The 26,969-nt window shown below is 37.2% G+C and overlaps 1 protein-coding gene across 1 annotated transcript in view; it reads left to right on the top strand.

Annotated features, from left to right (window-relative positions):
* The window catches only part of NKAIN2 (sodium/potassium transporting ATPase interacting 2), a 986,696-nt gene that overhangs the window by 779,699 nt on the left and 180,028 nt on the right, over positions 1–26,969 (top strand). The window contains exon 4 of the mRNA XM_004587217.4: positions 18,724–18,924. Coding sequence (XP_004587274.1) covers positions 18,724–18,924 — 201 coding nt within the window. The remainder of the gene's footprint in view (positions 1–18,723; positions 18,925–26,969) is intronic.

The raw sequence follows: 26,969 nt of genomic DNA, 5'->3' as shown, positions 1-26,969 counted from the left end.
AGAAGCTACAATTCTAAGGAAATTTCTTTGGGAATACACTAATGGAATTCCAGCCTAATAGGATAATTCCAAAGTGCATACTACATTTCAAGACTTATAATACGTACTTTATACAGCATAGAAACACTCTTTGCTTTAAGTCTCTTGCACAAAATCAAATTTAGTGATTCCACCATCAAATTTGGTATACTGTATATCAGAACTCAAAATCTTAAATCATGTCACTTTTTTCCCACTTACAGTTTGCATCTTATCTGCCTTTTTTTTTTTTTTTTTTTTTTGGCTAAGATGTGTTCAATTTTATTGGAAAGGCAGATTTCCAGAAATAAGAAGACAGACAGATCTTCCATCACTGGTTCAACCCCCTAATGATCACACAAATTGAATTGAAGCTGAGCCTATCTGAGACAGGAGCCAGTAGCCTCCTCTGAGTCTTCCATCTGGATGCAAGGTCCCAAGGATGTAGGCCAGTTTCTGCTGCCTTCCCAGGCCACAAGCAGGCAGCTGGATGGGAAGCAGAGCAGCAGAACAGCAGCCGATGCCCATGTAGGATGCTGGGCTTGGAGGTGAGGGATTAGCCTGTCAAGCCATGTTGCAAGCCCCATGGTTGGTTCCAGTCTAAGGCTAGATGTCCCTTTAGAAACAAGGTAAGTCAGCAATTGCATACCTACTTTCTTACATTCTAAATAGATTTGTTTCTCAGACTTGTCTCAGATGTCTCATCTGTCTCTCCCTGGATCAAACTGTTCCAGTTACCTGAATTGTAGCCAAAGTTGTCATTGATGTCGAGGCCGCCCTGATTACTGTATTCAGGCACATTTTACTCTAGCACTGTGTCCAAGGAAAGACCATCAATTTGACTGGAAGAAAACATTCTCTCCTAACAAAGATTGATGACTAAAGACCTCTCTCTCACTTTTCTTGACTTTGGAAACTCTTCCCAACTCTGGGTCCTCATTGATAAAACTGAGAACATGCATGTTGATTTCCACTAAATGGGAATAATTGCTGCTCACATTCATGTTTTGTAATGCCCATATTCATTTCCTATACCTGCTGTAACAAGTGACTCTCAATTCAATGCCTTAAGATGACACAGAATGTATTCTATCAGAGTTCTGGAGATGAGAAATCAAGATCCGTGCAAAGACATGTTCCTTCCAGGAATTCTGCAGAAGAAGCCTTCCCTGTCTATTGCAGCCCTGCTGGCCTCATGCATCTCTTGAGTTTGACCTAACTGCAGTGTCAGCACAATTCCAAGCTCTACCTGCAGTTTTACGTGGGCCTTCTCCTCTTGTCTGTGACTTCTCTTCTAACAGCTGAAGTAAGGAGATTTACCAGTGGATGTAGTGGTCCCTGAATAATACACAATGATCTCATCTCAAGATCCTTAACTTAATTTTGCCCACAATGTTTTTTTCAAATAAAATCACATTCTCAGGTTCTGGGATTTCAGTCATATGAATGCTCACAGCCCTTCAACTTCTGGCTGTTTTATCCAAAGCACAATTTTAAATGATGTCCTTCCCTATGGACCTGTTATTTGGGTAGCCCCAGGCTGTAAGGTGATCACTAGGATTTACATTTCCTCTCTAGAAAAATTGACACTCCACTGTGACAACAGGAAGCTCCTGAGCCTGAATGGATTATCAGTGCATGGCTAAATTAATTCTTCAGGGTGTAGCACACTATATTTAGAATGTAAATAGAAAAGACTACACAAAGGAAAAGGTGTCATTCCTTAGATCTTAAATTTGTAAAGAATAATGACCCTGTGTAATAACAAGCACAATTAGCTGTAGAAAATTTCAGACTAGAAATAAAGAATGAAACTATATTAAAGCACTATAAATCCACAAGCCAAGAACTCTACTCAAAGTACATAAAGGCTACCCTTTATCCCTGTCCTGGAGTGTGTGAAGAGCTCGTTGTAATTTACTAACAGCAGATTTCATGGGTTCAAAACTATTCCATTGAAAAGCTTTCTTTTATTTTCTTGCATTTCTTCTTAGTTTGTTTTCCTCTATTCATCATTGCACTCCCCAGTGTGCCCTTTGGAGTGACAGGGCAGGTGACATAAGGCTTCTGCAGGTTTTATCAGCCTTTGAGGTACTCAGTTTCAAAAGAACGGAGTCTCCTTCTGGTGACTTTTATTTTAGTTCCCCAGGAATGGCTTCTAATTGGCCCTACCTGAAACATAGCCCTTTCCTTTTATAAGTCTGAAGTGCTGAAGGTGATAATGTACTTTGATTGGTCAACTCAACATCTTGTGCAAAGGTATTTTCCTTGAGAAGTAGTATTCCTCTTATCAGAAGAAAGAAAAAGAAATACCAGACAGGTAATTATATTGCATGCTGAGCTACATGATCTCAAGAAAGGAAAACTTCCGAAGTTTTCAGGGAAGGCATCAGTCTCTGGGATCAATAGAATTAATTACTAAGCAGGCCTGCAGACAGCCAATTCCAGATGTAGAAGAAAGGTGGAGAAAAAGGAAAGCCATCTGTCTGCATAATGCCCTGATGGGGTCAAGAGGATAAGCATCCATTACCTGTCTGCACTAGAAGAATGAGAGTTTTAAAGGGACATGGAAATAAGAGGCAGATTTTGAGTTTCCATCTGGTTCTAGTGTTTACTAGAAGATTTTATAAACTGAGATCCTCTGGGGCCTTGAGAGTATAAGGATTGCACTAAATGTAGAAATAGGCAGTGCGCTTGGTGGTAATGCTTAATTACCTTTGATGAGACAATTCAAAGTGAAAGGATGCAGGCTTAACAAAAGTACTTCTTTAGATTTCAAAATCCAAAATGGAAGGAAGTCTTACAGATTATGGTCAGAATATTTTTTTCCTGCACTTTTCTAAAACACAGGAAAAAGGACTACCACTTTTAAATAAGCAGTCTGATTTTGACAACCTGTCCTCAAGAATTTTGAGTCCACTAGTGGTATTTGTCTTCAAACAGAGAATTGACCTGCTAAAATTATAAGCATGAATGTGAAATATCACAAGAGCAAATGTTTGTAAGTTATTTAGATACCAAATAACATACATGATTATGTTTTCTCAGAAGTTTTTTATGAACCTTTCTAAAGTGGGGTTTTTTTGTTTGTTTGTTTTTGGTTTGTTTGTTTGTTTAGTAGTAGTCATTGTTATTTGAAAGACAGAGTGACACTGAGAAATTTTGTTCCTCCAGCTGTGTTTCCTAGATGACAATAGCCGGGGCTGCGGCACACTAAATCCTGGTGCCTGGGATTCCATCGCCCACCTTTATTAAAAATAACGCAAGTTTTTGGACCGTCATCTGCTACCTCCGAGGGTGCACATTACCAGGGAGCTAGGCTGGAAGTGGAGGAACTCTTGTATGGTATTAAGCAGCGGCTTAATGGACTGAGACACTATGCATGCCCTCATCGGCTCTTTTAAGTAGATTAGAGTGGCTCATTCCTGTTGTATAATTCCTTAAATTTTCCAATCTTAGCGTCTAGCTTTCTCAAATCTGGATTTTTTTCCTATTAATTTTATTCTTAACTAAGAGAATTAAGCCCATAAGGTACATCATTCACACTTCAAAAATATCACATAGGGAGAAAAAGTCATTTTCTTGAGCATCTTCCTGGATATTGATCTGTTTGCCTCCTCTGTCTTCCTGACACTAGAGTTGCCTTCATTCCATTAAGCCCTAAACACAATCATCAAAGAGGCTAAGCATAAATTGCAAAGTGATAGTTGAACATAATTTCTTTCTTTCCCTGGGACATTTTTCTCTTAAAAATCTGATTTTTAAACCACACAGCAATTGAATGGGAGACATGACTGTCTATCAGTTTCTTAAATAAATCTTGGCTCTCTGACACTGCAGGGGAGCCAAGCACTGAGCAAGCTCTGGTCTTCACTAAGGTCAGGTTAGGATCCTAATAATGTCCAGGGAAGGAAAATACTGCATGTTACGATTCAGCAATGAGGCATCACAGTGAATTCTAGTTATGGTTGAAAGAAAGAAAGAATGAGCTCCCATTTTCTTAATCCCTGAATGCCTGAAACAGTTGGAGCAGGACCAGGGCTAACACTAGGAACCAGAAACCCCCTTCCCAGTCTTCTGCAGGGGTGGCTTGGCCCAACTATTTGAGCCATCATTGCTGACTGTTCCCAATTCCTCCCTGGGTCTGCATTACGAAAAAACTGAAATTAGAGCTGGGTATCAAACCCCTACACTCTTATATGGTTTGTGGGCATTCTAACCAACAGCGTAACCACTAAGCGTAATGCCTGCCCCTAGGGAATTCATACATATTCTTTTGCTTTGTTTTTGTTTGGGGAAGATGTTGTGACTTATAATGCTAGAAAGCAGGCAATATCTGATTATTATGGTAGTCATTTATATTTGGACAAGAATCAGTTGTACATCAAAAGCATTTTTCAAACTCTTGATTTTATCACTTCTGCCTTAAAAATTTAAATCTATTGTAAAAGGAGGAAACCAATGATCTTCTTGAGCACCTCTTCTGTGCTGAAGATGTTTTACATATTTTTGGTCTCACAGAAAATCTTAGAGAACTTTCCACATTTTAAATAAGAAGACAGTAAGGTTAATTAACTTGGCTAAGGTCATACAGTTACAAAACATCAAATGCCAAGTTTTAAAAAGGTACCTCATTCTGAAGCTCCTACTCTTTCTCCTGTAACACAAATATTCTTTATTAAAACATTAAATTAAGATTTAATTTACTTGTTATCACTTTCAAAATCTGAAAGAGGAAATCTTGTGTCATTATCTAAAGAAAATATTGCCATTGTCTGAACTAAGCAGATATATATAATGTGGGAAAAAAAAAAAAAAACAAAGATAAAAGCCCATATTCCCAAAGTCCCAATCTAAAACTTCTTTCTCTAAGTTGTATGGAAGCCTTGACGTTAGCTTTGTATTGTTTATATTCTGAAAGTTCTTAGAATATGAGCAATAATTGAATCACTGATTCGTGATATAACAATATTAAAGCACTATGATCCTTGAGCTGTTAGCAGCTTCATTCAATGTAGATTCACAGACTAAAGGAGCAGTCTTTACATTTCCAAGTGTGCAAATCCATCTATTCAACAGACATTGAAAGATACATTAAACACTCAGAAATCCATCCTGTGAAATGACTCATGGCTCATTAAATGCTTCCCCTACAAAAGTAGTAGTCTAAAAGAATTCAGACACCCAGATAACTGACAGGCCCCTCTCTGTGAAATTCTTTCTTTCTGCAAGTGTGCTTTTTGATGTCAACGAGTCCATGACCAAGCAGATTTTTTTCCTGTGGCTGGTGACACCACACACAGATGTACAAATTGCGGTCTGTCCCAAAGCACTTGTCTGAAAGGATAAGAAGAGACTCATAGATGACTTCTTTTGGCTCACCAAGCCCTGGGTTTTCATTCAGTGTCAGAGACCCTGTATGGAATAGGGTCTTTTCTCTGTCATATGACACAAAGACTTTAATTTGTATCATAACAAAAACACCAAGTGATAATGTAAATTTATTTTTTAAAGATTTTTTGTTGTTGGAAAGACAGATTTGCTCAGAGGAGAAACAGAAAAAATCACTCACTCACTGGTTGTCTTCCCAAGTGGCTGCCAAGCCAGATCTGAGCAGACCCGAAGCCAGTAGCCGGGAGTTTCTTTCAGGTTTCCCATGCTAGTGCTAGGTCCCGAGTCTTTGGGCCATCCTCTACTGCTTTCCCGGACCACAAACAGGGATCTAGAAGAAAGTGGAGCAACCAGGACATACATGAGATTCTGTCACATGCAAGGTGAGGATTTAGCCACCAATCTATCATGCTGGGATTGTGGATTAATTTTTTGTAATATATATTAACTAAATCATGTGTGAGTAATAAAAAGGGAAATGTTAATGTTAGTACAGGTCACAAAAAAAGCAAGTCTGGAAGGAAAGTATATAAATAATTCAAATTTTGAAATCACTCATATTGAGAAATATAAATATTAGGATAATATAAATATAGGTTCAATTCAGGCTCTTGTTGTCCTTTAGCAACACTTAGTTATTCAGCTGTAGTGAGAATTTTTTTTCTCCACACTGCTATAGTGAGAAGCAAATGGATCACTATAAAGTTGTAATAAGGACTCAGGTTTCTTCCCCTCTTCTTAAGAAAGAAGTCTAAAACCCCATCTATCCAAGCTAGCTTTCTAGAATGAGGAACTCAGTTTCACGGGACCTTGTGGGTTTCATACATAAAAAGTGACACACTGATCAGAAATTCTTGTGTCTTTGTTTTAGTAGTCCATGATTCATCTTTTCTATACCACATGCTGCTCACCATCTTACCGCCCCCAAGGGGACTGTCTCTCAAATGTGTAAGTGTACACACGCCTCACACAAAGCTCACATGCAGACTCATAGGCATACAGCACACCCATTCACATACTCATACACGAAACAATTACCACACAAAGCTACTCACTTTTTCAAGCACTTTCCATTTAAAATTTTTTTTCATTTTCTTGTCTTTGTTTCCATTTCCCTTTTCTACCTGTCCCTACTTAAATCTTTTCTGTTCCTTAAAGTCTAGCCAAAATATCAGCTCCTCAGTTGAGTGCATGCATCCCTGCTTTCAGACGAAAGAAGGATTCTCAATGAAACTGTTGGACTCGTGTGGACAAAGGGATGCTGGGCTGTCTGACATTGTCTGTACCAACAATGTCGGGGTACACTTAAATAAGAGACTGATAGAATTGTGATTCCATATGAAGGACTACACCAACGTAGTATAAGGGGGAAAATCTGTCAGGATGGGAGTTTGGGGGGGAATCCCAGCCTATACGAAATTGTACCACATAATTCAAAATAAAAATATTTTTAAAAAGCTGTTTAATAGAAAAACGCCAGAAGAATGAACTCAAGGCTTCTCATTTACTATTTTTTTTCTTCAGTTTAGTTCTACTGATGTTTCTAGTGGCAAACAGCAGAGAAATTACACAATTACCTGGATAATTTAAACCTGGGAGAAGTAAATGATTATGAATTACACAAGCTCTTTCAAAATCTCCTAAACATGAAATATTTTTACTCCTTCTTTTATACTTGTTCTCAGTGATCTCAGACAGGCTCAGACATCTTTCTTTATGGAGAATGATTAACACAGACTCAACTTGGGAGAAATCAAATTATACAGTTAATAAAATCCGAGGCTTCAATCCCTACTAAGTGACAGAGTAGCACCAAGGAAAATTAATTATTGTACTTTAGAGTGAAAGAAGTCAAATGTGTCAGATTTGAATTTAGCCTTAGGAGCTACAATAAATTTTAATTCTTATGTCTGGATTTTTTAAAGTGAAATGTTAGGATCATGTAGCCATAATTCTGTAACAGTAAGCAGACTTTTAAATTTTCTAATTATGTTAAATTCTTAAATTGCTTGAACTTTTTCAAATCAGCACTTGTGTTCTCACTGTGAACAATAACTGATCGGTTAAAAACTACTTTTTTTTTCTTTTTCACTAGCGTATTTCTGTGACATTGATACATCCTAAGGAGATTTTAATTGTGCCCAATGCTGAAATTTTCGGATAATCATTGTCAAATACAACAACATGCAATACTTAAGGGCTAAAATGAGTAGTTGTCATTGGAGGCAGATTTCTAACTGGTAATCAATAATTATTTATGAGCTTAAAATTACAGTGTCATGTTCTAAGCTATTTGGTATGAAAGAGCTTGATTGATACCCTGAGAAGCTTACATTTTCCTAAGTGATACTGAATAAACCTACATAACAGAAATCATACAATCCATAATGTTTAGTCCCCCTCTGCTCCTCCAGTCACAGAATCACTTTGTTTTTATTTATTATTATTATTATTATTATTATCATTTTATGGTACAGAATCACTTTGAAAGTCTTTGAGCATGATCTTCAGTGCTATAGGACCCTGTAACCTGTACTTGAAACTGGAGCTGTAGGAATTCCTTACTTAGCACCACACTCACCCCTGGGGGCTGATCTACTTTGTCTTCTAGAAACACTGCATCAGCTTAATCTTTCACTGAAATAATTGACTCCCTAGAGTTAACTGTAAAGAATGAGCCTGATCTCTGGGACTTTTAATACCGCTGAATATTTGAGGACTAGTATGACGATCTTTTTCATTCCTTTCTTTTCTGGACCATTCAATCCACACTCTCTCAGGTTTCCTCACATACTATGATGCTTAAGTCTCAAAAACCAGGATTCGGCTAATTCAGCAGTCAGGTTCAAATAGAAACTCCTTGTCAAACTGAAGAACTCTAAAAGATCCCTAAGCTATGAAAGACGTGGGTACCAAAAATTTCTCATGTCCACTGCAAGAAAATAGGTGTTTGTTTTATTCTTCCTTCCAGAGAGAGTCTAACAAAATCCACCATCAACCTATAGCCTAAAATCATGTCTCAAAATATTTCTCTGTGCAAATTCCAAATTCATGTGTGTGTGTGTGTGTTGTACACACACATAGAGTGTGTATGTGTGTGTGTGTAATATAAATTCAAATGTCCCTCTTAAAGCTATGAACAATCATTTTTATGGAGATTGTGAAAATATCCTTTTTGTCTCTAAGACTTCTCGAATAACTTTTGAAACTCTCAAGAAGGGAGTCATCAATCAATGGGAAATACAGGTTGACAGATAATGATGGCTTTGAGTAGGCAAAATAAGCAAAAAAAAGTTAAAAAGGCCTGAATCCTGCAAACTCCCATAAGAAATATTTAAGAGCCATTTAGTTGTGACTGATACTGCAGCACTATCCGCCTCATTACTAAACGCCATCTGTCATGTGCATTTCCCATCCCTATCCTCATCTTGGTACCACTACAACAGAGTTATTTGTCTTACTATACATGTAGCTTAAACAAAAACTCCTTGTTTTTAAAAATCTATTTATATTACTGAGATCATGTTTACAGAGAGAGGTCTTCCACCCACTGTTCGACTCCCCAAATGGCCACCACAATGAGTTCAGAGATGATCCAAAGCCAGGAACAAGGAGTCTCCTCTTGGCCTCCCGCATAGGTGCAGGGGCTCAATGGCTTGAACAATCCTCTGCTGCTTTCCCAGGTCATAAGCAGGGAGCTGGATTGGAAGTGGAGCAGCCATGATTTGAATCACACCCATATGGGATGCTGGCAGTGAAGGGGGAGAACTAGGCTATGAGCCACCCTGTCTGCCCTGTTTGACAGTAACTTCTACTCCACCTAGACTTCTGGGGAGAGTATCCTCTCTTCCTAAAGTAGATGCTCAGAACTTTTCTTCACCTTTTTAACATTTGCTTTTGAACAGTGGCTTTTCCATCAGTAGCCTTTTGGCCTCATGAATTACGAAAGTTGAAAAGAGCTTCCTGGAAGCAATTCAAATGAGATAGGTACATACACTTAAAGGTGTTTTATTTAGACGTAGAGGTTTATTTATACTTGTCTCCACAAATTCTAAACAGTATTGATCTTTGTACTTGCCAGTATAAAACAAGAGACAAACCTTACTACTTAGAAAAGTTCTCTCAAGAGAATAACCTGCAGCTAAAATATCTGCAAACGCCTCTTTGTCCAAATACATGACAAATATAACTCTACAGTAAATTCAGTGTACAGAGAAACTTAGGTTGGAGTTGGCATAGTAAGAGGATAAGTCAAGGACTTTGAATTGCTGGGTAGGGTTTTAAGAGTATTGGAAAATTTTAAAAATTAATTGCGTGAGCTCTGAGCCCACTGATCTTTACTCCAAAAAATCTTTCTAAAAGAGAACTTGTAAAACATGGTGGTGTGGCTATGGCTAATGGAGTAGCCAGGATGATTTTCCTAAGAAATAATGAAGTAGAGTGAAAAGGCCTAAAGTCAGACAAGATGTTAGTGTGAAATCCAGTTTCTTGATGCGTTGACATAGTTTAGAGAATGTAAGAAATAAACAAAATGTTTATCTTTTTTTTGCAGTACACATAGCTCCAATTTTTAAAGCACATTGCAAAATTCTAATAGAATAGAAGATATACTTGTTACCTAAAAAGATTTATAGAGATTTTTTTAGAGAAATGTTTACCAAAATCAGTATTTCATTTCAGCTTCAATTACAGCATTCTTAGTAACTGAAAATGACTATGAAGTTCATCTTCAAAAACATTAATACTTTGTTCATGTCTATCTTGCTATCATCCTTGTGACTTTCCCAATAAGTATTCTCTTCCAGTAAATGAAATGAACAAATTAAAGTATATAAAACTCTATTAGCATCCCTGAAAACAACTGTAACCTAGAAACATTTTGAACTACAGATCAAAATGACTGTAACCTCCTCATTCAAGGCTATTACTAAGTTAAAGCCATTGGAGTCAAGCAAAAACATGGAACATGAATCAGAATTTGTCTCAGGGAAAATGACTGTGGCAATGCCAGGGGAGGGCTCCACATTTAGGTAGGAGGTGACCGTCAGCATTCTAGGCAACTACTGAGGACATTTCAGGGCTCTTTAAATCTCTCCTGCCTTCAACGTCATCATCACCTCCATGCCTTGAAGCTGGCAAAAAATCCAAATAAATGTGCTTTAAAAACTAATGACATGGTGGCCTTCAGGTGAGCACTCAAATGGCAGTAACATCTTTGGTAATAGGTTTTTTTCCTAAACCCTAGCGTGAATGCAGATCACTTTTCAAAGTGCTTAGACAGGAAAGGAACACACACAAGATGGAAAAAGCTACCTGTGGGGAGGAAACAAACAGGAAAGTGAGAAAACAGCAGGAAGAGCTGCCTGAAGAGATTTCAGTACATTGAAAACTATATAAAATCAGTGAGAAGTTGATCTTTCATTATTGTAACTGCTGAGAAAATCCTGCCTCTAGCATCTGCTAGTCAGGGTGGCAAAGAGAGGAGAAAAGACTCATTTGCCAAACATGGTTCTCACTCCTAGCTGCTAAGTCTTAACTTCAGAGGTTAAATAAAAAACAATTGCAACTTTGAGCCTGCAGTGTCAATTAACTCTAGCATAGCATGTAATCATACTTATCGAATTCTTTCATTGTCCCCCATTCCTTCTTTGCAGTTCCTGTTCTTTCTTTCTATCCCTCCCTCCGTATTCCCCTTCCTTCCTTCTTTCTTTCCTTTCTTGCTTTCCATTACTCTCCCTCTCTTCCTCCCTCCTTCCCTTCCTCCCTCTCTTCCTTTTCTTGCCTGCCTTCCCTCCCTCTGTCCCTTCCTACCTTCTTCCCTTCCTGCCTTCCTTCCCTCCTTCCTTCCTTCCTCCCATACTCTCTCCCTCCCCACATACCTTCTCTTTCTATCCCATTCTTCCTTCCTTCTTCCTTCCTTCATGCCTTCTTTCCCTTTCAGAACATTACAAGCATAAACTGGAAACAAAACTCTTTGTGTCCTAGATGCAGAATATCTCCTCCAACTGAGTTATTATGCATGTCTTGTGTAGGGAGAGTGAATGCATGAACATAATATTGGGCTAACATATTCCTTTACCCAGAACAAAATCCTGCTGCACTAAATAATGACATGCATAGAAGGTGCCAGGAATAACTCCATGGTGTTAAATGATGAATCAAATTAATCAAGAAAGTCTTTTTAGAAGGGGCAACTCAACTTATTCAAATATAGAGTTAAGCAGACGTTAAAAGGAGATATTGAGGAGTATTTCATAAAAAATGCAGTTTTTCAACAATGTGTACAATGTAGAAGGTAAATGCCATTTGTGAAAAAACATTAAATATTTATGTAGGCTACAAGAGCAGCCAGAGTAAGATTTAGAAAAAGTGAAATAATAGCCCTTATTGTAATGTGGATATCAGAAACCTGTTTTACAGCAAGAAATAATGAATACATATAACACTGAATTTTAAATACTTTATATAAAACATTTACTAAATTCTTTGCACACAATGGGAAGAAACATATTTCCTTTTAGAAACCCCTTGTTTTAGAAAGCCAAGTAACTGAACTTTCCTCATCTAGCTTTAGAGCAGTGATCATAATGCTCCCCATGCTTGCATAAATCTTTCTTAAACTCTTTTCTTGAATAAGTAATGATTTCTTTTTGCTTGTTGAAATCTTTATTAAATCGAGCCCTAAGCCTTTCAATATAATTTAAATTAAAAATTTTTAAAAGAAAAGAAGAAAGGAAGGAGGAAAGTATTATATTCTTAGAACAACATCTAGGAATTACATGGAATCTGTTCTCTTTGTATTAAAATTACATTATTATGAGAATTAATGAAGAAAAAGTGTTTTCTCAAAAATAAAAAAATATTGTTTACTATATACATAGCTTCATTTCTGGGCTCTCTATTTTTTTCGGTTTTCTAAAGGAGCATTTGTAAGCCAATACAATATCTTTTATTACTAATAATTTGTAGTATAAGTTGAAATAATAGCAAGGTGTGTACTGTGGCACAGCTTGAGACACACACATCCTTTTGGGAGTGCTCAGGATCAGATTGCTGCCTCCATTTGTACTCCAACTGCCGAATAATATTCCCCCAGGTACCTGGATTGAGTTCCTGCCTCCTGACGGCTGCCTGGCTTAGTCCTGGTTATTGGAAAGGCATTGGAGAGTTAATCATCATGTGGAAAATCTCTTTCTCTCACACAGTCGTACTCACACATACACATTTTTAAACAAATCCATCTTGTTCTTAAAAAAAGAACTAAATTCACCTAAAAATTAATCATGTTAACTGGGTTAGCTCAGTGATGGTATCAAAATCAGTTCAGATTCATAATTAGTTAAATCCTGAAGTACCCATAGTTGGTAGCTTGAAAATTCTAGAACAACATAGGTGCACAAATATGTATTTCATGGTCCATTAACTTCTTTTACGTTCATAATATAGCAAAATAAATCACATCTTTAGGTTTGGGATTTGGTAAATATGAACTTTCTTATAGCCTAGGCTGTAGTCCTACACATTCACCATTCATTCAGCCTGTTAGATAAAGTGCATTTGTCAGTTTCCTTATCTTCTCAAAACCATACTTTCACAGCTCTTTTTCCTTGCATTTTGAAAAATATGACTTGCTTTCATTGATTTTCATGTTGCCAAGATACCATTAGCTTTTGGGGTTTGTATATATGGAAGCAGTTTTTCATAGATCCATGCCTGTATTAACAGAAAAAATACCGAGAGTTTGAATAATAAATTCACCAGCAGGAAAATAGCCACAAATTATTACAACTTTTAAGAATATTTCACAGTTTTCTATGAATTAGTGTCTGCATGTCTGCCAATACTGATCATGAGATAGAGTAAAATATTTTACAATATTGTTAACTCATCCAGTATATGTTCATTGCAAATAAGAGCTCATTTTTAAGATGACTCTGTTTCAAATACAACCTTCCAAACTATTTCAAAAGAAGAAAAATGTAATAGAAAAGTTCAGAAATTTAAGAGAGTACTTCATATTTCAAATTGTAACAAAATTTTGCATTCTTATCCTTTACCTTTAAACCTGGGAGTACAGGCTCCAAGCATACTTTCATAAAAACATAAACGTATGCTGTTCTTCAACTGCCAAAAACTCTGAAAGCAAATGTTGGGTTTTTATTGAAATTCTGAATATTACTGAAATCATTTTCTCATTTACTTGTCAACTTTAAAATCAAATGTTTGTTTGTTAAGCAATTAGCCGAATAGCATTGACCTGAGAAAATAAAGACCCTGTCAGAGACAAGTTTTTGAGCTAATAACAGTTTTCATGTAACACAGCAGACCTTTTCATTTTGGAAAATTGCACAACCAATAATGGGACCCTTTAATCTGAACTTTGAAAACTTCCGAAAACAAATAACTATAAATACCAGTGTGAGGATTGTTGTTTTTGTCATTATACTGATCAGAATAATAAAAGGTTTTTTAGATGTAAAACATTAAGCATCTTACAATTCTGAACCCACTTTGCATTTTGTCTATGAATACATCTAGAATATAAAATATTTTGTTTGGGGGTTTTTATTTTATTTTCTGCTTTAAAGCACAGTGTGTCTGGACTAGCACAATGGCTCAACCAGCTAACCCTCTACCTGCTAGCAAGAGCATCCCCAAATGAGTTCTGATTGTGGCCCCAGCTGCTCCACTTCCCATTCACAACCCTGCTATGATTAGGAAAGAAGCAGAGAATTGCTCAAGTCCTTGGAACCCGGCACTCAAGTGGAAAACCCAGAAGAAGCTCCTGGCTCCTGGGTTACAAATGGCTGAGCTCAGCCATTGCAGTCATTTGGGAGATTCTCTCTCTCTGTCTCTTTTTCTCTCTCTTTCTCTCTCCTCTTGTTGTCTCTCCTTATATCTATAAATATGCCTTTTAAGTTAAAATGAATATTTTAAAAAGCATATTTGTGTCTAATGTCATAATTTTATTTGAAAATTCTAAAAGTACAAGAATTAAATAACCTTGATTATGAGTAGAATAGATCTTACTTAGGAATCTGTTGCATTTAAAAGAACATTGTATCATCTGCTTTCTGCTTTACAAACTTAAATATACATTTTGTAGTTAAAGCACTACATATACATACATAGAAACTTTTAATAAATGTCTACAAAAAGATAATAATGGGAGTCTGAAAGAACTTCAGAAAACTCATGGAAAAAAAGAACTAAAAGATAACTTACCTTGGTGCATTTTTTTTAATTCAAGCATTTTTTCATAGCCTTTTTGGCAACCACTTGTGTGGATGGACTTCAAAAAGTTTTGACTATTATATGCTTATTTAAATTCCTTATTCACAACTTTTTTGAATCATTGTATACATAATATGGATATTTTCCATATAGTGATAGCTCACTGAAAATTACATTGATTTATAATTGATCATAAAACACCATCAAAGTGATATTAAAGAATAAAACATAATAAATCGAGAGTATAAGCATGATGGACAAAAATGAGAAGACAGGAGATGGCTGGAGGGTTAGCAAGTGAACTAGTTAAGAAGAATAAGAAAAATCCAAAATATGTGAATATGCCAACGAGGATCCTGATGTGCCAATTAGACGTGTGAACTGTGAATGTCAAGTCCTGGAATTCAACTCCAGATTTGAGCTGGAGAACAAGAGTTAGAATAAAGTGTATAGTTTGATCAGCAAGCCAATAGACCTAGGCCCTTCCTTTAGTTCACATAGGAGGCTTCCAGATGGGAAAGCCTCCTGAAGCACAGATAGGCATTAGCTAAGTTTCTGGATACATAAGTGTTAAGTTAAAATTGCATGCTATGTAACAAACCACCAGCTCCTTAGTGCAGACTGACAGTGCTGTGTGGCCAAGTAACTTGTAAAGACTGAAGGTCCCCGAGCAAAATCTAATAAGTCCTTACAGATGGAGCATTTGGAAGACATTGGCCAGTCATCATATGTGAAAGATACCAACTGATCAGTGCAATAGCACATAGCAAACTGCCAATCAAGTTTTACTCTTTCACTTTGATATGAAGAAGCCTCAAAAACAAAATGGAATCAAAATATAATATGAAGATACATATATATATTACTACTACATATTATTAATGAGTCTATAACTGTTTAGTAAAAATGTATCTAAATTGCAGTTACACAATTTTGCTGGCATATTTTTCCTACATGCACTTCCTTTCTCAAACCCTGGGAAGATGTGGAGTGCAGATCCAACCATTCCCTGACCAATTGGTCTACTTTGAAAGCATGAAAAAAAAATCCCATGCTTGTTCTAATTCATATCTTTATTTTGATATTTTGAATATTTCAAAGTTAATTTTCTCTTTCTGGATGACCCATCATTTTCCACAAATATCATTACTTTATATTCATCACTTATGTGTTCATTCTTTTTGTTGAGATTTATTTAATTTTTATTGCAAAGCCAGATATATAGAGAGGAGGAGAGACAGAGAGGAAGATCTTCCATCTGTTGATTCACTCTGCAACTGGCCTCAATGGCTGGAGCTGAGCTGATCCAAAGCCAGGAGCCTGGAGCTTCTTCCGAGTCTCCCACTTAGGCACAGGGCCCAGGGCTTTGGGTCATCCTCGACTGCTTTCTCAGGCCACAAGCAGGGAGTTGGATGTGAAGAGGGGCTTCTGGGATTAGAACTGGCGCCTATATGGGATCTCAGGAATGCAAGACAAGGACTTAAGCTGCTAGGCTACCTTGTTTGACCTAAGTTTGACCCATAAGTTCATTCTAAATCCAGTCGCCTTCCTAACACTAGCACTACTTGCATTTTTGTGTGGTACTTAGCTCCAACTAGAGGCTATACTTTGTCATTTGTTATGTCCGAGTCAAACAGTTGATGGGACTCCCAAGATACAATGGATACTATGAAGCTACTTTGATAGACTTGAGAAGAAAAATCACAGGTACATCATCATCCAACCAGCACCATTCAGATGATGAAACTTAGCAGATGGCTCCAAGGAAATTCTTTTTCAAATCTCTCAATTCCCTAGCCATTTCAACTCAACACTTTCATTTCCAATATAAAGGAGTGCCTCGAAGTCATAAACGGTAATTTAAGACATTTTTTTGTGCAGTATCTACTTAGTCAATTTATCAACTGACTTTGGAGTGATGGTAGTTGTTAGCTATTTTCTTGTGTCCTTAAGTATTACTGAGAATTAAATAGTTCAATCTGCCACTAATTCCAATTTCTCTCTTAGGATTCATCTTTCCTCTTGACTTGTTGGGTAATAGAATTTCTTTCTTGTGTTCCCTTCAGCCAGCCAGTTTCTACCTGAAAGACAAGATTTGCTGATGTGCTATTCATAGCCGTATATTGGTATTTGTGATTCCAAGCTTTCTGAAGAAAAGTTATCTTTAAACTTCATCTGAAGAATTGTTGATTTCCATAGAGACATCATATAATGATGAAATGCACAGGAATTAATAGGGTCAAATTAATAGGAAGGAGAAAAAAAAGTTAAGCTTTTGCCAGCAGTGTCAGCATCCCCTACGGGCCCCATCTGGAGTCCTAGAGGCTTCACTTCTGATCCGGCCCCCTGCGTGAGACCTAGGGAAGCAATGGACGTTGACGCATGCGCTTGGGCCCCTGCATCCAGTGGGAAACCTGGATGAAGCTCCACATTCCAGGCCCGGTTCCAGCTGTTGTGGCTGTTTGAGGGGTGAACCAGCAGATAGACGGTTTCTCTCTGTCTTTCCTTAAGCTGTAAATCTGCCTTTCCAGTAAAAAAAAAAAAAAAAACCCTATATAATTATTAAAAGATTCAATCCTTCCCCAGTGCAAGGACCTGTTCACCACAGAGCTGTTCATCCCAACCTGATCCTCTTCCCGGCCTCACACTGCCACGTGCTTCCCTCAGCATCACCCAGTGTCTCCGCTGTTTCTCTGACCACTAATTGGTTTAATGTCCAATACGATGTGAAGGGAATTCGTCCTGGAAAGCTTTTAAAAAATGTTCTCACGACAGACAGCCCTGGGAGGCAAGGGCTGGATGTGTGTCCTGGAATGGCCAAAGCCGGAAGGCGAAGCCCGGGGGCCATGAAGCCGATGAAGGGCTGCGAGGGAGGGGAGGCTGCTTGCAGCCCGGGCTGGCAGTTTCCACTGACTTCAGAGGTGTTTCCCAAGTGTTGCTGGATAGGATAAGTACGTGTAGAAATGCGTGCCTTTGTGTACGGGAGGAATTTTACTCCAGCTGTGGGTGTGTACCCCGTCTCACGTCTCATCCCTTACTCATCAACAAGGCGTTTGTGTCTGTCTGCTGAAATCTTCTGAACCCTTCGTGATCATTTGTATTTTTAGGAATGTGAATAAGTCGATATTAACTCCAGAAAAATGTCAGTTTTTATGAAGAGTAAAAATGGGCTTATCCTGAAGGAAAGGATTAAGAAGGGGTAGTGATAGGTAGAACCTAAAATACAAAATCAAGCAAGCGTATTTAGAGAGTTAGTTCAACAGAGGGGTTTCAAGCAAATAGCTGGCAGCTGCCTTTGTGAGTTAAGATCCACTTCCTAAGTTGCTGGTGAGTGTGTGTAAGGAAACAGTGCGCTGCTTTTGATGCCTGCCAGGCCAGAGTGGCGCTGCGTGGAACACTTACTCTGGTCTTCACTCTCACTAACATTTAGGTTCTACAGCTATATTTCCTCAAAGATATGCCCTTTTATTTTTCGTATGGGAATATGTTTTCATTTTCCTTTGTAAGTGTATTTATTGTGATAATGTAATTTAATTCAATAAAAAAATAAAGCCTAAAAATTGTTTTGATGAAATTCACAGAAGTTAATAGGATCAAAGTAATAGGAAGGAGAAAAAATATGTTTTACTATGTAAAAGTCTCATAATTCTAGTATTAACCATAACTCCATGCTAAATGTTGCTGAGTTGAAATGCAGTATTAACATTAAAATGTGTAGGAAGTAAATAATCCAAGGGAGAAAAAAATAATATTTATAGGAAGAGGAAAGTATAGAAAATTTACAAAATCATAAACTTGGCAATATGATTTGATGCATTCTCTTTTATTATCTACACAGCTAAATGATAAAAACTCTTTAGCATTACAGTGAATGGAAATCACTTGAATTTTTCCAACAAAATAGCTTTATATTATTATTATAAGGTGTGTAATTATCTGAAATGCTTCTTTGCTGCCTATGAATTATGGGGAAGGGAAGAACCCCGATTTCTTAACAGTAAAGCCAGAGCATTTCAATCCTCAAGAAGCTTACTGACCTTTATTTTATAATCCTCATCCTCATAAATTGCCTTCTTGCAGGAAACGGACCTTATCCTGACTTTTAATATTTCAATGCACCGCTCGTGGTGGATGGAGAATGGACTAGGCTGTAAGGTGACGTCAGTGACACCTGCCCCAGACTGGGCCCCAGAGGACCATCGCTACATCACGGTCTCAGGGTGTTTTCTGGAGTACCAGTACGTGGAGGTGGCTCATAGTTCCCTCCAGATTGTCCTCGCAGTAAGTGTTGATAGCCAACCGCTTCTACCACTTCTGGAATGGTTTGAAATTTGTTCACACTCAGTGCACACAAATGAGATCTGCAGGCAAAGTGTGATCTTTCCGCTTTTTCCTAATCATTGTGCGAATTTTCGCAACAGTTTGTCTTGGCCTGAACTAATTTGCTGACTAGCTGACTAAATACTCGGTAAATAGCCTTTTACATAGAGATAGTCAACATTTGATAATTCAGCTTTTGGTACATTCTTTCCGCGATTCTTGGGAGAAGACTAGAGGATTTCCAGAGTGAATAGTCTGCAGTATCCAAGCATCTAACCTTTCAGTAGCTATTTCACCCCACAGTGTTCCAGCTGTGGCATTAGGACAGTGAATCGTCTCAATTTGCCCTGTTTCTTTCTTTCCAGGTCTCTCCCAAGTATCGTTTATCTTCTTTTATTCTCTTACTCATTTTTCTAAAAGAATTTAGCTTTTCCATAGATTCCATGCCCCCATTTTTTCACAGTTATGTACCAATAAAGGATCCTCCTCTACCAGGAGCTATTAAAAATTACAAAGGACATATTTGTAAATGATATGCCTGTATTATCCAAAATATATAATTTTGGATTACTGTATTACTGTGACAGAGATGAGTACATGTCATTTGCAATAACGCTTAATAGCATAATGTTGTAGGATTTACAAAGCTGAGACAACTTTATCACATAGAAATCCATGTATTGATTATAGAACTTAGATATTCAGGCTTTTTTTTCTTGGGTTCCATGTAGGTCTGCAATTGATGACAATAAATCTTATAATAATTAGCAACAAATAACACAAAATGTGCTATATCGTTCTTCAGTTAATTATTTTGGGAGTGATATTGGTTCATAACTGAATAATAAAAAATAATAGGTTCTGGCTAGAATTCATGAATTAACTCACATAAGATTCTTCTGAAATTAAAAAAAATAACTGTGAGTGTCATAACTTATATGTGTTAGGTTAGGTATGCTGTGCTAGGGAATACGTCTCATATTTCTGAAACTAAAAACAAGAATGGTTGCACTTGAGTGTCAGCAGGAGGTTCTAATAGTCACATCACTAATACAACAACACTGTTGTAGCAGTCATGTCAGTTACAGTGTTCTGTGGACAGCAAAGACAGGTGTATAGAGTCTACAATGACACACCAAGTGCAGCTGGGAACAGACCCACCACCAGGTGAATCATCCAATCGGGGTATCAACAGAAAGGAGGGAGACCCATACAGATTTGAATGTCAACATAAATGATTTCCAGAACATTTTAATTCTTTTCTTTGCTCGAATACTAAGGAATCGTCTTTAAACATGTCCAACCTGAGAAAGTTTAAACAAATTCAGCAAAAATTTAGGTACATTCTGTAACAAATTATTTGCTTTATCTTGAAATGAAGTTAGATTGATGGGATGATAGTACTCATTTCACGCATCAAAATCCATTTAAATTAAATTTTTCATTCTCACACAGGAAAAGCAAAATATTTGGGAAGATTGGGAACAGACCAAATGTCTACATTTTTATGGTGAAAAGGCTTATTTAGAATTAGCCGGCTGGATAATTCCATTTTGTTGGCAAATTCTAATGCATCATACTCATGAGCCAGTCACATATATGCTGTCTTCTCTCGGTCGTATCTGATCTGAGTATTGACAATGCAACATCAATGTCACAGCTTCTTCACAGCTTATTTGATCTGATGCTTGTTGATCTCGGCATCCACAATGAACACGTGTGTTGCTATCGTCTGTCTTCCTCATACCAGTCTTTGTGTTCAGGGCACACTTGATGATGGTCTCGTGGTCAACTTGTTTCTTCTCATGGTGCTCTCCTGAGGCTAATTGAGCTGCAACTAGTGGCTGGAAAGTGAATGATGTGTGATTGATTGATTGATTGATTGATTGCATGTGCTCTTGATCATTAAAGCTTCATGTTTTGTCTTTAGTCAAGCAGAAGCTTCATTCTTTATCTTTACTGCCATCTTGGTAAAAGTCAAATGTCTTCATATTTGTGTTAGAGATGGAGTTCTGAAAGCTCCCCTTTTCACCCAGGACATTTTGGAAACCTTCCATCTTTGATTCAGTGAAAGACAGTTTACATGAACAGGTGTGTAGATGTAGACATACCTGTAAGCTACATCTGCAGGTGCATTAAATCTACCACAATATTTTGGAGTACAGGGAGTTTACTAAAAGTACATTTGAGTATGGAAGTGTACAGTGATACTGAGATACCGCCCAAAATATTGTTATATAAATTAAAAGCCATTTGTAAAAGTAAGGTGGGCAGAATGCAAAGATGGATAGAATGTCCCTCAGAGCAGATGTGATCCATCTGTGTTGTTCTTCATGAAGTGGAAAAATATTTTGGACAATTCATTTTAGCCTATAGCATCTTTCTTCTCCCTTTTGCATAGCAAGCCTTGAGCTGAAAGTACCTGCTATCAAAGAAAATTTAGCAAATCTTAACTAGAACTTTGTAATGAAAACCAAAAAGGGCTTATTATTGGCAATTTGTCTACCTGGTTATTGGAGATCCTCCAAATACATTTTTTTAGTACTCATTCTCATCACTTCTACTATAATGATAAGGCAATAAAATCATATCTGGAATCTTTGCTGCTCCCCTTTTGTGTTACCAAAAATCATTCCCTTGAAATGTGAACATTCAGTTTTGTCTGGTTTAGAGAACACCTTCGAATTTCCTATTTCTACTGCCAGTGAGAAAAGCCAAGACGACAGGATCCCTAGCCACGGTGATGTAACAGTGAGCTCAGGCTCCCCATGTGCAAACAGGTGCAGACCCATTTGGGGAATGTGGCAGACAGAGAATGCAGCTTGTTTAGCTTATGGCATGATCTCGGCTTTTTAGTTCCACCTTGCTTTTCATGAAGTCAGCAAAAACTCTGCTTCTTTTCATTGCTTGCTTAAGTCTTTGAAACAGCCCTCCCTTCCAGGATATTTGCCCTAGACCTGCATTAATAAACTGCTTCTCTGCCAACTACTGCTCTTGATTAACTACAAACGTCTTAGGTTCTTTTTCCCTGCTTTCACTCAACCTCTCTTTCACACATCCCTGAACCTCTGCATGCTTGTCAACCCATTGTGCAGTTTTCTGCCTGTCAATGTCTGACTGGTTTGGAAATTAGCATTCACAAAGCCCACATTTGCATGGCAAACACATAAGATATCTACCATCTCCAGCCAAAGGAAGACAAGTATAATATCTGTATAATTGGGACGAGGTATTATTAATCATACAGCCTCCAACTGGGCTTAAAAGACTGCTAGAACATCCTAATGATGAGCCAGATGTGAGACTGCCAGTTTTCTCCTCCCTTAGCAACACTCCCCCTAGTGATCAAACACCATAATCCAAAAAAAAAAAAAAAAAATATTACAGGGATATGCAGGTATAATAAGAAAAATCTATATCCACATTTACAAAATAGACAAAATACAATTGTGTATGGGAAAATTAGTGAGATTAGCTAGGGACATGTTCATATACATTACATAAGATTTAGTCATATCTCAGCAAAAAGCATGTGATTATAACTGCAGATTACAAAATATGTTCATCTAAATTTACATATAAAATATTTTGACCAAGTTAACAGTTTGTTGGGGCATCGGGACTGGTGAAAAGACTTTCTAAGATACATTAGGCATGTAAATGCTCTTGTACCTAAGATGAAGAGTTTCAGTATAAATACTGGTATTGGCTGATAGGTAATGGATTCCAGAGATGCAAAAATTCAGAATCCTTGAATGACAAAGAACATTGTAATTGATTAACTATGTCTGCCATGGGTGAGTGGAATAAGATGCATGGCTTGCACATTATTTAATATGCAACTTTATTTTGTAGCCAACACGACACAAAGAGGGTCTGCCTTACAAATGTTTACAAATGATACTTTAAGAAAAAATTTATTGCAATTACTGAAATAAGTATGTATGTTCAAATGTATGTTAAACTAACTATCACTAAGGAAAAATAACAACAATCTCTCACTACCCTGTCCATGTCACTGAACAACAGTCTAACTGGTATGGTAGGAGGCATTGTTGTAGAACCCCCAAACTGGGGCCACTTGCCAAACACACAGAAGGCCAATCATTGACATCAGAGTGGTGGAAGAAAGTAGATATTTATTGCAAAGCACAGAGGAGGAAACCTAGCAACTATGCTTAATTCCTGGGTTTTATATGGAGTTATGGGTGAAGCTCCTTAGACATTGGAATTGACGCTAAACGGTGCATGGTCCAAGTTCCTGGTTGGTCAGTAGAGCTTGTGACTTTCCTTTAACTGATCAGTAACGCCATGCTCTGCAAGAATTTGTGATGGACTTGTGGGCTCCAGTTGGTCTGGGGCTTATACAGTAATTACCTTCTGCCTGGAGCTGGAATTCACCTACTAAAATCACTCCAGGACAAGACTGGCCACTAAGCTCCTTATCTATTGAAGAAGCAATTGACTGGTGATTAAAGCTTGTAAGACTAGCTGGATCACTCCCTTAAGTCATTGAATTCCTTTTGATAAATGGCAGGCAGGGACACTTTGTGGTATGGGACACAGACAGGAGGCTGAGTCCTGCTTTTAGATTATGCCGATTTGGTTTTACCCATACCCAGAGACTCAATACTTTTCACTTAAGGTAAACCTTCTAAGCAAAATTGCCTGATTTCTTATTTCCTCTACATTATTTCATTTACTTCATACACATTGTTAAGTAATAAGGTTGATTCTTCTTTTTTGATATTTATTTATTTATATGAACAGTGGAATAGCATAGAGAGAAGGAGATAAAGAGACAGAAATCTTCCATTGCTGCTTCACTCCCAAATGACCACAATGATCAGGGTTGGTCTGTCTGAAGCTAGGAGCCAGGAACTTCTTCCTGGTCTCCCATGTGGATTCAGCCGAGTTATGAACCAGCACCATCTGGGATACAAGTGTAATAGCCAAGGATCATTTGGGAGTTTTGGTTTGTGTTTTGCTTTTCATGAAGTTACCAGAGGATACTGTTTAAATAGGCACATTGTTTCCCATAGTCATTACAAATTACTTGGAAACTACATACAAAATAACATAAAAGTCATGAAACACTTCAGGAAGAATTTGAGAACCTGTCTATTTCTTAAAATACATTAGTTGTCTAGTTCATTCTCTTTTTTTTAAGATTTTTATTTTTATTGGAAAGGTGTATATACAGAGAGGAGGAAAGACAGAGAGGAAGATCTTTTGTCCGATGGTTCACTCCCCAAGTGGCTGCAACAGCTGGAGCTGAGCTGATCCAAAGCCAGGAGACAGGATCTCTTAGGTCTCCCAAGCAGGTGCAGAGTCCTTGACTGCTTTCCCAGGCCACAAGCAGGGATCTGGATAGGAAGCGGGGCTGCCGGGACTAGAACCGGCACCCATATGGGATCCCGGCATGTGCAAAGTGAGGACTTTAACCACTATGCTATCATGCCGTGCCCTTCCAGTTCATTCTTCAGGTATATCTATTTTCATGTTTCACAAAACTCCATACTTTATACAGTGCATGAAATAATGGAAATTATTGTTCAGCAGAATGTGGCAAACAATTTGTAGATAAAATCCAAGCTTTCTGATTAAGAAAGGTACTGATACTTCCAAGTAATTTCTCACCAATAGTTTTTGGTCAGTTATTTGGCTTGCTAAACTTGCCCAGATGTGTTACTCACAAAGTTTTCCAAGCTTTATAATGATTTGGTCCAACTTGCTTGACGGTTGTGTTGGGAGTGGTGCATGGGTATTCTTTTGGACGTTGTTGATGTGTATGTGTTATTTGCCATGCCACTGTGTGTGGTTCCTGTTTGGGGGTAGTTCGATAGTGCACATTGTTCTTTCATGCCTCCTTCAACTGGAAATATTTATTCACAAATATTTGACTGTTAAAGATTTGTGCCCTGGTTTTCTTTGTTACTAATAAAAATTGTGTATAATGAATATAAATTATCAGATTATGTCACGTTAAAAGGAGGACTAGAGAAATGTTATACATAGATACACAGTTACTAATCTATTTCAACATGATATGGTTTAATGGTCATTTATTATGACCTTTAATTTGAGGCAGACCTTTCAAGATAAAATGTAAGTTTGATTGGCTGACAAAAACTTATTTAACTATTTAAGTTATCAGTGTTCAATCTCATTTTTAATTGAGTAAAACAGGTTTGCAATTTTTCAGAGTGGAAAAATATGCTCAAAACATGATTTTTTACATGACAAAAGTGGTATATCACCAAAATTTGTCGAAGTTAAGTAATATTTTAATACTCCCTTCCAATTTTTATATAACTCCTATTAAATTAGGACCAGTAAAGGATTAAATGGTATACTTAACAGTTGTTTATTATGTCTTAGAAACATTTTTAGTCTTTTTCTAAGAAATTGCTGTTCCAAATTAAACAATTCCCAAAGATTTACATTCATCAGATTTGAAGGAAAACCTAGTAATTTGTCATTTGGTAAATTATACAAAGCAACTTTTGTGATAGATAAATTGTAGCATGCAAATACAAAGTTACAGAAGTTGAGTAACATCATTATAAAAAGATGTCTCCAATATCCTTTCATTCATTTAGTTGATTTTTATGTGTTTAAACTTTTTAAAAATCTAAAACTTGAATCATGTTGAACTCTGCACTTATGAAAGATTGAGTTCTAGTCTCCCGACTTCAACCAAGTCCAGCCTCTGTTATTGCAACAATGTGGAAATTGAACCAGCAAATGAGTTGGCTCTCTCTCTCTCTCTCTCTCTCTCTCTCTCTCTCTCTCTCTCTCTATATATATATATATATATATATATATATATATATATATATAAAACTTGAGGCAACTGGACATCAACAAAATTGGCCTTTAAACTGGTGGTGAAGAGTACGAAACATCAATTGCAAAATATACAGTTTCTGATTGAATTTTTTTCTGATTGAATTTTTTATTTAACTTTCAGGTTACATAGAAACTGAGTATCTTTCTAAAATGGTGGGTCTCAATACTGAGAATATGATTTTCTTATTAAATTTATTTCCTTGTACCTGTGGTAGAACATAGGTGGTTGTAAATTTCAGTTTTCAGCAAAGCAAAACAAAACAAACACAATAAAACTATTATTCAGGTCTATCCTAATACTTCACTCTTGATCCCTCTACTAGGATCCTTAATTCTTTGGCAATACATTGTGTTTGATCACCAATCTGTGTATCTGAATAACTTCTTTCTGGCTTCAGCATTATTTTCCTACTAGACCTAAGCAAGTCAAGCCAATTCCCAAACCAGCATACTTTTATAAATAATGAGTTTCTGCATCTACAGAATGTGTGTGCTCCATTTCCTCACTGAATAGTGAACCTGTGTGGATGTAAAACTGGAAACAGAGGCTTCTCATGCCTACTCCCCTGTCAGAGACAGTACAGCAGCATTGTGCATAGAGCAAAATGGCTTGCTTCCTGCAATGAAAAGTGGATAGAATGACAAGTACTTGGCTTCTTTCCCAGCTCCCATTGTGGTTCAACCGTGTTGTAGTTTGACTTGGATTATTATATACACCGCTCTAACTCTAGTCTCATGGGTTCTTAAATACGCACAGCTTTTACTCAAAAAAGTAGTAACCCAATAAGCAAAAATAAATGTGATTTGTCTTTATGTAGCTTCAGAATAGTTTATGCAGAAGAGCCAAATATCAATGTAAATACAGAGTTTTTCCAGTGATAATTTATAGAAATAAGAAAATGAAGATGGCAGACAGAATTGGGAGAAGACATTTCGTATTACAATTCAGAGTTGCAAAACACACATAAACAAGCAGAGTTCTACAAATTCATTTGAGAAACTCAACTGTGTCTATCCCAGAACAAATAAATATTACTGTTGAATATTCACGTGTAGCCTAGTGTTATTTCCTAAATGGGCATGAGTTTAAATTTTTAACATATTTTCTTTTGCTTTAGATAAAATTAACTTATATGAATATGCTTTTTCGGGGC

This window comes from Ochotona princeps, chromosome 1, assembly GCF_030435755.1.
Source record: "Ochotona princeps isolate mOchPri1 chromosome 1, mOchPri1.hap1, whole genome shotgun sequence".
Taxonomy (NCBI): domain Eukaryota; kingdom Metazoa; phylum Chordata; class Mammalia; order Lagomorpha; family Ochotonidae; genus Ochotona; species Ochotona princeps.
Note: the sequence above shows the minus strand (reverse complement) of the source record. Positions and strands in the feature narration are given on the sequence as shown.